This window comes from Rhododendron vialii, chromosome 8a, assembly GCF_030253575.1.
Source record: "Rhododendron vialii isolate Sample 1 chromosome 8a, ASM3025357v1".
Lineage (NCBI taxonomy): Eukaryota > Viridiplantae > Streptophyta > Magnoliopsida > Ericales > Ericaceae > Rhododendron > Rhododendron vialii.
Genome location: NC_080564.1, coordinates 5673080 through 5685114, shown reverse-complemented (window position 1 = coordinate 5685114; position 12035 = coordinate 5673080). Strand labels below are relative to the sequence as shown.

At 38.1% G+C, this 12035-nt stretch overlaps 1 protein-coding gene and 1 non-coding gene across 2 annotated transcripts; one reads left to right on the top strand and one right to left on the bottom strand.

Annotated features, from left to right (window-relative positions):
- Positions 1-1378: 1378 nt before the first annotated feature.
- On the bottom strand, positions 1379-3052 carry LOC131298900 (UDP-glycosyltransferase 90A1-like). Its single transcript, XM_058324403.1, has one exon. The coding sequence runs from the start codon at positions 2931-2933 to the stop codon at positions 1527-1529; it is 1407 nt and encodes a 468-aa protein (XP_058180386.1). The 5' UTR covers positions 2934-3052; the 3' UTR covers positions 1379-1526.
- A 797-nt stretch (positions 3053-3849) lies between these two features.
- On the top strand, positions 3850-3957 carry LOC131299318 (small nucleolar RNA snoR100). The gene has a single exon (XR_009190702.1). It is a non-coding gene; the product is annotated as a small nucleolar RNA snoR100 (small nucleolar RNA).
- The last annotated feature ends 8078 nt before the right edge of the window (positions 3958-12035 follow it).

Here is a 12035-nt window from a genome sequence, read left to right as displayed (position 1 = left end):
TGAACCGTTAGATTGCCGAACGGACAACATCCGAGCCATGCAGCACCAACCCCGAATCCGGGAGGAAACCCGCAAAAAGGGATTCCCACGTTTTCTGCCGTCTCTGCTCTCTCGGCTTTCTCTTCCTTTCGAGAAATTTTTGGTTGTAAATCGGGTACCACGTATGTGGTACCCGTGTAACGCGTCCAAGCCGAGCAACTGACGGACCAGATCGAAACAACCTATTCATTTTCGTTTTCCTTTTTTTTTTTTTTTATAAATTCGTTTGGTACCTTTGCATCCGGACCGTCGGTTGCATTTTTGGATGGTCCAGATGCGCTGCAGGGGTACCACGTTAGCAATACCCTATTTGTACCCAAAAAAATTCTCCTTCCTTTCGCACATTTGATACAATCAACACGTACACGTGAAATTATACAATAATCCGGGAATACCGTCACGTGGTACTTCAAACCATTTTACAATCACACATTCATGTGGAGTCTACCACTAAGTGTATAGACTCTACAAGAATGTGTGATTGTAAAGTGATTTAAAGTATCATGTGGCTGTACTCCCGGACTATTTTATACATGCACAAACTAAACCAGAGCCACACTTCAGCCTAACTCCCAATTACTGCATTACCTCACCGAATGCCTAGTTGTGACCGACCCTGTACGTTCTCTTAACTCCCATCTTAATTCCATTAATGTCCTTTTAGGCCAAACAACGTACGTAATGGCTCACCTCTCGGCTCTCCTATGACTCTCTCATCTTGCTCCTCATCTCTTAATTAAGCTTACACAGCCAACATGGGGCACTAAGAATACGCGACAAATCGTTAGTTCAATACCGAAACTAAAACAAAACGTTAGCATTAAAAAAATTGCAAAACAAACCTTTGCATAGTAGATAAAAAGGACCAAGAACACAAACACATCCATCCATCATGTAGTTAGCGATGAGAAATCAGCGAGATGCACTGGCTATGAAGGATATATGCTGCTGCAGGTGGTTCGACGTACGTACCACTAACCATTTCTTCTGCACAAATTCGTGCTAAGACCAACCAAACGAGCACCCTAAGTGAAAAACGTTGACAACTTATGTCCAAAAGAGCAAGTAAAAGACGATCGATCGAGGATAATTACTGTGTGCCGATGAATCCTTAAAAGGTGTCGTTTGTTGCCATTCTTAATTAGGATTTTTTTTTCAATTATCTCTATCCTTCGAGATGATTAATGAGTGCGGATTATTCGATAGGAAGCACAATAATGTTGTACTCCCTTTGTTCCATTTTGTTTGTCCATTTTTGTTATTTGTATCGTTCTTTAAATACTTGTATCTCTCATTCTATAATGTTTTTCATAATTTGAAAAATTTTGTATTATAGATCTAATCGAAAACTATCAAATAAAATTTATATTTCATATTTTTTAAAATTCATATTAGAAGATATAAACGATTAAAAATTGACACAAATATCAAAAAAGGACAAATAAAATGGGATGGAGGGAGTAGTAAGGTAATAGGGCAAACAACTTTTAACCATCACTTCTAAGCGCTTGTAACTCGTCAATGAGTCGGTTCAAGGTATGCCAAGATGAGCCTCCCTCCTCCACAGCCTTCTTCGCCGCCTCTCCAAAGTCCTTCACCTTCTTCCTCGCCTCCTTCCCCGTCTCACCCTCCATAAGCTCTCTCACCATCTTCTCCAAGCCCTCCGACTTCACAAAACCTTTCACCAACCCATTGCTTGTTTCAACTCTCAGGCCCACCTTGATCTCCTCCACAACCATCTGTGCATTCAGGTGCTGCTCCGCCATCATCGGCCAAGCCAAAATCGGAACTTTGGCACATACGCTCTCCAATACAGAGTTCCAGCCACAATGACTCAAAAACCCCCTTACGCTTTCGTGTCCGAGGATCGCCCTCTGGTCAACCCATTCTCTCACCACCAGCCCTCTTTCCTTCACTCTCTCTTCAAACCCATCGTCAAGTTCCGATTCACTCTTCCTCGTCACCCACAAGAAATTCACTTTTGATGCCTCCAAACCAACCACTATTTCCCGCAACTGTTGAGAAGATATCTCTGCTTGAGACCCAAATGCAACATAGAGAACCGAACTCCCTTGGGCTAGCTGTTTGTCGAGCCATTGTAACCAAGTGGGCTTCCGATGGTACTGAGGATCGGATTTTGCCGATTCTGCTAAGCAAAAGGGCCCGATACTCCACACCTTGGGTTTCCACGCACGGTTCCAATACTCCACATATAACGCCTCGAGCTCATAGAAGCTATTCATAACTTGACCGTAGCTTTTCGCCGTCGCGATGGCTTGCTCTATGATGAAGTCCATGTGAGGGCCCTTCGGTTCACGTGAATTGAAGGGTTCATCAAAGTCGTTCCTGGTGAGCTTAATCCATGGGAAGTTGGTCACGACAATCAGCTCATCGTCTAACTCGGGTCCAGAAAGAAGACTGTTCACCATAATGGATCTGCATATGCTCTGTGAATAGTTGTTCCATCCGTAAAAGACAAGCCGCGGGATTCCGAATTCAGCCGCGGATTGCTGGGTCCACCCGAGGAATCCGTCGGATATGATGCAAATGACATTGGGGAGAGTCTCGAGTGATCGTTCGAAGTTGGGTTGCATGAGTTTTGTAGCGTTTGCGAAGGGGACGAAGAGGGACATCGAAGGGAGCTTGTCGGTGCTCTCTAGTCCGGCAGGTACACCGTCGATATTCTGTGGGAAAGGAAGCTCGACAATGGAGGCATCTGTGTCGGAGAGCGAGTCAGATATGAAGGGCTGGTTTCCTGGGGTGGTGAAAATGGTGACGGTGGTGTTGCGATGGAGGAGGAGCCGGGCGAGATGGAGAAGTGGGATGGTGTGGCCTTTGGACATGAATGGAAAGAGAACTATGTGAGGTTTGGAAGAACGTGGAGAAGCAGCCATCTCTCTCTCCCTCTCTCGCTGATTCCTCTTCTTACAGTGCTATTTAATGGGCTTTGATTACTGTTACTTCTTTGCGGTTTATTTGTGTCAGCGTTGACATAATGAAATTGATAATAACTTATTCACCAAGACACGCAATTTTATCCATCCGTCTCAGCAATTAAGGGTTAAAATATATTTTTAAACTTTGAGTGGTAATAAATATCTCTAACCAGTTTCAGTTTATTTTTAATCTGAATCATCTAAAATACTTTTGAAAGCGTGAGATTGAAGTCCCTAAAACTTATTTACGGAGGAGCCGTAAATAAGTTATTCAATCTCAATTAAGTTTCCAAGAATTCTACATAACATACACACCTACCAACTGCACCCCAACTACACTCCCCTCACATATGTTTGGCTATCTGGCTCATACACTCGTCTCACATATGTCTGGCATGTACATATGTGAGGCCAGACATACAAGAGAGGAGTGTGATCGAGTTGTGGTTAGTTGGTGCCTACTTATTAATTGTGTGTTAAAGCTTCTCTCCACTACGTTCTTTTTCTCTGTTTGTCTTGTTTCGCCTTATTGATTGGATCACTGATATTGATTGTTGCATTTAGAGGATCTCCAACCTCTACTTTTGGCCACTTCCTCTAAATCTCCTATATATGTTTTGGGGTCTCTCTCTCCCTCTCTTGAGCGAGTTAATTCCTCTACCCGTGCCTTCGGTTGTAACAAACATGCAGGTCCACCTAACCCATTAAATCTATTTGTAGCTAGAGGAGAGAACTCTCAATCACAGTAACGTGATTCCAGCTCAAGTAACTTGTTAAATGCTGATAAGAAAAAAAACTTATTAAATGTTCAATTTGCAATATGGATCACATTTTCATCCATACTCACATTTTAAGACTCGTTCAAAGTTGTTACCATGGAAGGAAGCATTGTAATATGTACAAAAGTTGATTTGGGTCTTTAGGTTTGATCTCTCTGATAACTTTCTGTTTTAATTTGGGGGTATGGTTATGCAGCAAAAACGTTCACTTAGCTCCTTGGTTCTTGGAGGTATAGGGATACACTATAGTATTCTGAGAGTAATCACTTTGTGCATGTATTGCCAAAGGTTAGGTCTGTCTGCAACCATCCCTGTCTATTCCTCAAATAATTGGGGATTAGATAGATTTTGTTATTGTTGTTGTACGCTTTTTTGTAAAAGTGGGGTCTTAAATTCAAAAAGTTTAGATGTGATGAATTACCACCAAGGTGATAGTTCAAGTGGTTAGAGCAGTGAACATAAAGTTGCTTCTCTCCCATTGGTCTTGAGTTCAATATACTTGGCACTTGGGACCAAATGGTTGAGTAGCTGTAATAAAGAAACATGCATTAGATGCGGGTCCCCCTATCTGCTGATATTTTTTTTTTTAAATAAGCATGCTATCTGCTGATGTTGGATGGCATAAACACATTGGAACAATTGTTTAGGGACATCTATATATGTTAGGTTTGAACAGAGACTTTCTTCGACCTTCGAATTTGGAGCGTATTAGCGGGTTAACCCGTGACCTTCAGGCCACGGCCGCGTCATGGGTTTGATTCTCAAAAACCGTCTCCCTGCTTGCGGGAGTAAAATTGTGTAACTCTTCTCTGGACTCTATATATGCAAGAGCTTCATGCACTGAAAATGCCCTTTTTCATATATTAACGGATTAATTAGTTAAATTAACACGCTTTAAAATATCTTAAAAATATCTTAAATCTCTCATCAAGAACCTAGTTACAACCACTCTGAATTTGGCGATATGTAGTATCATTTTTCTGGAAATAATCATTTCACAATCCAATTTGTTGGTTCCTCTTTTTTTTCTTTTTTTATAAGGAATCTATTGGCTCCATATATGGATTTGCATGAGATGGAATTCCAAAGAGTTAGTCGTGTGGGAGTCTAAGCAAGGAGACTTATACCTAAGTATGTAGGTTCGATTTTTACAGGCGGCGTCTGGACATTTTAAAGACTTGTCTGGTCAATAACTTCAAGAATATAGAATCAATTGGTGCGCACGTAAGTTGATCAGGACGCTCGGTTATTGTTAAAAAGTGGATGAAGGAGATGGATGACCAGAATTGTTTTGTAAAGTCAAATGAGATATGATGCTTGGCAGGATGTATGTACACATGGATGGATGTAAATTGAACCGTATCCAAACCGGGCTCTGCCCAAGTGGTAGGCAAAAGCCGAACGGATACACCCTTGATCTTTTCTGACGGTTGTACTCGATCTAGTTGTCCTTACTTTTGAAAATTACTTTCCTCTGTTCTTTTGGAAAGTCATACATTATTAGCCTACTAGGTAAGATTAGGAAAGTTTGTGATCGTGGAGTACCTTAATTTGCTTGTGTTTGTTTGTTAAATGGCGTTTTCAGTAAATGAAAGGAAAACAAAAAGTGAATGTTGGGTGGCGTTTGTTTGGTGATATTTAAGTACTCCATCCTAAAATGGACATCAATGAATTAAAAGCACGATGTTGAGGAATACGATACGCATTAGGATCGTCGTATCTATTTTTTATAATCCATTTGCATTTATGCTTTGTCCGAGTGAGGTTCTGGCAAATAAACAAATCCCAAGGCCAGAGATTTTCTCACTTTTTCTTCTCTTTCTTAATGTTTTGTTCTCTTTACAATTTAAAAAAAAATTTAAAAATACCCTCTAGATTTTCTTTACTTTCAATATTTCTCTCTCTATCTCTCTTTACTTATTACCCCTACTATTTTTCAAAAAAAAAATTCGAAAACTAAACCAAACATAGTTATTAACTTATTAAGGGAACTACAGTATACAAAACGACCCACCGGAAATCACAAAACAAACTTATTGCTTACAAAAATAAAACGTACTAACGAACGCCTCTGTCAATGTAGTCGGGGATAGCTTTTACGCTAGTGATTAATTTATGTAATACAATTTTTTGATTTTGTTTTTATTCAATTTTATTTTTTTGAGTTTGTTAGTTTTACGTCAAATTTTTGTGAAATACTGTATGGGTGAGTAAGGTCGAGAGGAATCGGAAAAGTAAAAAATTTCTCCCTCCGTCCCTTTTTAAGTGTCCTACTTCGTAACTCCAACTTATTAAAAAGACATCATCATTACACTTTTTACATCAACTTTTTCCTCCACTTTTCCTACTTATCCATCATCATTATACTTTTACTCATTAACTTTTCAAATAAAATACCATACTTTTAGGGACAAAATGATAATGCACCAACTTTTACCCTCTTAACTTTACAAAATGGACACTTAAGGGACAGTTCAAAATGAAATACTAGACTTTAAATAAGAGACGGAGGGAGTATGACTTTTACACAAATATTTTGAAAAATATCTAAGATACTTTTGTAAAAGTCATAATTTTTTACTTTTTCGATTTCTCTCATCCTTACTCACTCATATCACATAAAAGTTTGGCGTAAAACTAACAAATGCCAAAAAAATTTGAATAAGTTTGAACCAAAAAATTATTCTGCATGAGTTAATTTCTAGTTTAAACACCCCAAAGGTGTGTATTGAAGACAGTTGTATGGTGGTGACAGATCACAGATCCTTCAAAGGTGTCGTAGTATTTCAATTAACCTAATCCCCTCCTCCGCCTTCTAGATGATTTAGGAGCGCAGAATTATTCAACAATAGCAATGAAGTAAAATAATGTGCGTCATACCCAAGCGCCACAAATTCAAACCCAACATCACACTTAATTTTCTAATTAGCTAGGTTTTGCATTTTATTAATTAAAAATAGAAAAGACCCTACCTCTAACGCTACTAGGGAGTAATTAATTACATTAGCATCTAATAAGACAACCTAATTCTAATATTAACCACTAAATTAAATAGGAATACGATCTGGTAGCAACCGATTGGACTCGATCGAGTTTCTAAATACTAAAAATTATACATTGGGTTGAGTTGCATGCGGTGGATATCGTGGCGTAATGGTCACAAAAGTATCGAAGAAGAATAATACGGACTTTTTTTCGGTGGAAGGGCAAGAAGTGTATAAAATTTGGATGTGTATTCTTCGAGACGGATTCTTGTAACAGTACTTGGGAGCACAAGAATGAAACCATGTGCTACGTGCTCGGCCTCTTGACTTCAATATATAGTACTGGAAAGTTATGGTACCTTTCTACCGCAATGCCTGAACAGCTTACGGAGCCACGGAATTACGTGGTCCAGTCTTTGGTTTCGTCCTTATTAAAAAAAAATCATGTTTTGTTAATTTTGCGCCTCACTTTTTAAATTTTTCGATTCGTATTGTCAAAGACAAATTAGAAAAGTAAAAATTGACTCTTACCTATGTATTTTTTAAAATAACCATTTTTAAACAAAAAACAAAGTAAAATAATTGACTTTTTTTGGCTTAAAAGTGCATATTTCCCAAAATATTTGGGTAAAAGTAAATTTTTTTTATTGTTCCGATTCGTCTCGACTAGACGAATCAAGAATCCATAAAAAATTTTGCACAAAACTAACAAACGCGAAAGAAATTTAAATAAAAACAAAAAATGCTAAAAGAAAAAGTTCTTAGCGGGCCTTGAGATTCTTTGAAATGGAGAGGGCCTTGAGATTCTTTGAAATGGAGAGAGAGAGATAGAGAGAGTTTGTGAGTGTACTTATCTCACTGGAACATTTTTCTAGCAAAAAAACTGTAGTTCCTTGTTTTGTCTGGTACAGCGTACATGAGCGTCGAGCGAGAGATCAGTAGTTCACGTTTTTGCAGGGGTGGGTCGTTTAATTTCAATCCATATTAAACCCAATTTTAACTCATTTAACCCATGTAAATGTGGGTTTACATGGGTTCAACTCATGTCAACCCGTTATAAAATATGGGCGAGTTGAATTGGGTTATAAGTGGACGGATTTGGATGGGTTAAAAAATACTGGTTGAGATTGCCACCTTTACACACGACCATAGATCATAAGGCGATGGTTCCAGAGAAAATTGTATCCAATACAATCCAGGGATACTGCCAAGAACTCCGCCGAGCGATCAATCCGGCCGTTCATCTCGGCAATTGACGACTCGGATTTTTATTAACTTAGATTAGATCAAAGTCGTTCATGGCGAGATGAGCAGCCGACCGGCACCACTGCCAAGCACAGGATGCTTAGCAGCATTAAGTTGCAGAAGGTCCCAATAGTGACAATTAAGTGACGACCACTCAAAGGTGTGTATCCAAAAGAGCTAGTATAAGGGTATTGAAGACGAACCCGGCTTCTCTGCAGGACGTGCGGTTCTATCTGATCCGTTCATCTTGAAAATCAATAGTTCAAATTTGTTAAATTTATTATCAGTCATAATCGTTTATTACAGGCCATAAATTAAAAACAAATATAAACCCTTAAAAACTTCATCTGATGGCTGCGATCACTTGGATCGTACATTTGCAGTCCAAAACTGGACTGCAGACAAGCAAAATTCATTGAAGACAGTTGTATGGTGGTGACAGATCACAGATCCTTCAAATGTGTCGTAGTATTTTAATTAACTTAATCCCCTCCACCTTCTAGATGATTTAGGAGCGCAGAATTATTCAATAATAATGAAGTAAAATAATGTAAACCCAACATCAGACTTAATTTTCTAGTTAGCTAGGTTTTGCATTTAAAATAGAAGAGCCAAGCTCTAACGCTACCACGGAGTAATTAATTAGTATCTATGTCTATGCATTTAAAAATAGGAGAGCCAAGCTCTAACGCACGCTACTACGGAGTAGGGCTGCAAACGAGCCGAGTCGAGCCGAGCTTTACGGTGTTCAAGCTTGTTTATTAAGTTTTTAACGAACACGAGCTCAGTGAAAACTTAACGAGTCGAGCTCGAGCCGAGCAGGCCTTGGCTTGACTTGAGCTCGAGCTTGTTCACGAGCCTTAACGAACTAACAAAAAATGTATATATATCCCCGCATAGGTCTAATACAACCAAAAATATTTTGATTGTGAAGATATATTTCTTTCATTTTCCTATGGAGCGGGGGTATACTAGTGTGCGTGTGCTCTCGCTTTCTTTGGTTGACTAGAAAGTGAAAACGGAAAAAATAAATTATGAAATAACAATAAAAATCCTAAACTTAAGTATATATACTCCGGCTCACGAGCTGACTCGAGCCGAGCTTATCCTAACTCGAGCTCGGCTTGTTTACAAAACGAGCTGAAAAAATCGGCTCGAGCTTGCTCGTTTAACTTCCGAGCCGAGCTTGAACGAGCTACTAACGAGTCGAGCTGAGAGCCGTTCGCGAGCGGCTCGGTTCATTTGCAGCCCTACTACGGAGCAATTAATTAGTATCTAATATACACTACAACACGAAAGGCCTATTGCGAGGAAATATGGCGAGGAAAATAGATTTCGTCGCTAAAAGTACACAATCTGCGAGGAAATTCAATTTCGTCGCTAAAAAGTTACATTTAGCGAGGAAATTATTATTTCCTCGCCAAATGTAACCCTTTTGCGAGGAAATCTGTTTTCCTTGCTAAATGTAACCTTTTGGCGAGAAAATATTTTGTCACCTTTTTTAGGACTCATTAAATTTTTTATATGTAAGTCATTATTAATTATGTTCATGTATCTTTAATATCACGATGGCAAGGGATAATCAACTACATAGTTCAATATCATTAGCAAATTTATTAAAATAAAAAAGTGAAACGGAAAAAAATAGTTTCCTCGCCAATCGCATTGAATTGATGAAATAAAAAATATGTTTCTCACGAATTATATGAATTCACTTTTCCCCAACTGAAATTAATTGTTAACAATGTCAGTATGCTCAAATTGTACTAAAATTTATTGTTTGAATACAAACATTTTTAAGGACATGCTAAAAAAAAGTTCATCCCATAGTTATTGTCAACCAATCAGTGCAAATGATCAGTTGATCAAGAAAAGAGGTCCTCTCGCAAGCGACGCACTATTGCTCGCTCTTCAACTAAATCCAAGTACAAGGCTATTGCGAATGTGGCCGCCAAATTAACTTGGGTTTAGTCACTCTTCTTCGAACTTGGTCTTTATATCTCTGCCACTCCATTACTGTGGTGTGATAATATTGGTGCAACATATCTTACAGCCAATGCCGTCTTCCATGCCCGCACAAAGCATGTTGAAATTGATTATCATTTTGTGCGTGACAAAGTCGCTCGGGGTGATTTAACTATTCAATATATTAGCACCAAGGATCAAATTGCTGATATTTTTACAAAAGGACTTGCGTCTTCCCGCATTCGGACACTGCGTTTCAATCTGAAGGTCATGCCTCGACCATCAGCTTGCGGGGGGATGTCAACCAATCAGTGCAAATCAGTTGATCAAGAAAACAAGTCCTGATAATGTTAACCATTTCAGTGGTTATATTTTATCATTTGCAATATCTTTTGTAAAGCTTATCACTTGTAACCGTATTTGTATATAAATACCCAAGAAATAGAACACTCTTGGTAACAGAGTGCATTCATTAATTCTATCGTATTGTTCTTTTGACTGTTATAAACCCAAAAAAAGGACTGGACATAGGGATTATAAGTTTGTGGATGAATGATATGCTTTTCAGAAAAAGAATGCATGTGATGTATATATTGCTTTTCATAGAGATATAACTGATTATTAATTCATACAAAAAAAAATTAATGAAAAGCTAAACAAAAGATAAAGTACTTAATAATTGCGAAATGTATTTTCAAAATATCACTAATCTATTTTCAAAATATGTAAGGTTAACCCCATTTAAAAAGAAACATAACAAATTATTACTATTGTAATATTGTAGTTGAGTTAAAATTGTTATGGACGCATATACACAGTAAGAACAGATTAACCCACCAAAAAAAATATCGTATTTGCAGAAATTTAAAGTGCTAGCTCAAACTAATTTAGGCACTACAAAAGGTTACTAAACTTAGAGAGAATTAAAACGAAGTTAAAATAAACAAATTTAGAAAGGTATAAAGATTTATTAAAGATATATAACAAAATATTAAATTATAAAAAAATTCAATAAAAGCGAATAATGTTAATGATTTAAAAAATAAGTTTAAAGAAACACTACGAAGAGACTAAAATTAGAGAGAAATGTTTAAAAAAACAAATTTAGAGAGGTGAAAGGATGTACAAAAGGTTTATATATAAAAAAGGCAAAGGTTTGAACTGGAAAGGAGGTTGGTGTGATGGATAGAGTGAATGCCTCCATACAGGAGGCCACGGTTCGAATTCGCGCAGAAGCAAACGAGCTGGAGAACCATCTTTTTTTAGTTTCAAGAGTTTTAGCGAGAAAAAATTTCCTCGCCTAAACTATAATTGGCGAGGAAAAAATTAGTCTAGCGAGGAAAAATTTCCTCGCCTATTTTGTAAACATTGCATTAGTCTACTGAGGAAAAGCTATAGCGAGGAAAAAATTCCTCGCTAATTGTGTCAGAATAAGCGAGGAAATTTTTTTCCTCGCAAATTCTTTTTGCGACAAGCCTTTTGCTAGGAAAACGGGCGACGAAAAATTTCCTCGCAAATACATTTTGCGAGGAAATCAGCTGTTTGGCGAGGAAACTAAATCCTCGCTACAAGCCTTTCGTGTTGTAGTGATATAAGACAACCAACTTCTAATATTCTAATCTTCGAACCACTAAATTAAATAGGAATACGATCAGCTAGCTTGTTTGACTGCATCCAACCATCTGGTAGCAACGATTGGACTCGATCGAGATTCTAAATACTAAAAATTATACATTGCGTTGAGTTGCAGTGGATCGCGGCGTAATGGTCACAAAAGTTTCGAAGAATAATACGGACTTTTTTTTGGTGGAAGGGCAAGAAGTGTATAAAATTTGGATGTGTATTCTTCGAGACGGATTCTTGTAACAGTACTGGGGAGCACAAGAATGAAACCATGTGCTACGTGATCGGCCTCTTGACTTCAATATATAGTACTGGAAAGTTAAGGTACCTTTCTACCGCAACGCCCGAACAGCTTACGGAGCCACGGAATCATGTGATCCTTCGTGTTTCTTCTTACCTCATTGGAGGTAGTCTCGAAAAAATCTCAAGCTCGAGGCGGGTTTGAACACTTGTAAATTGTAATA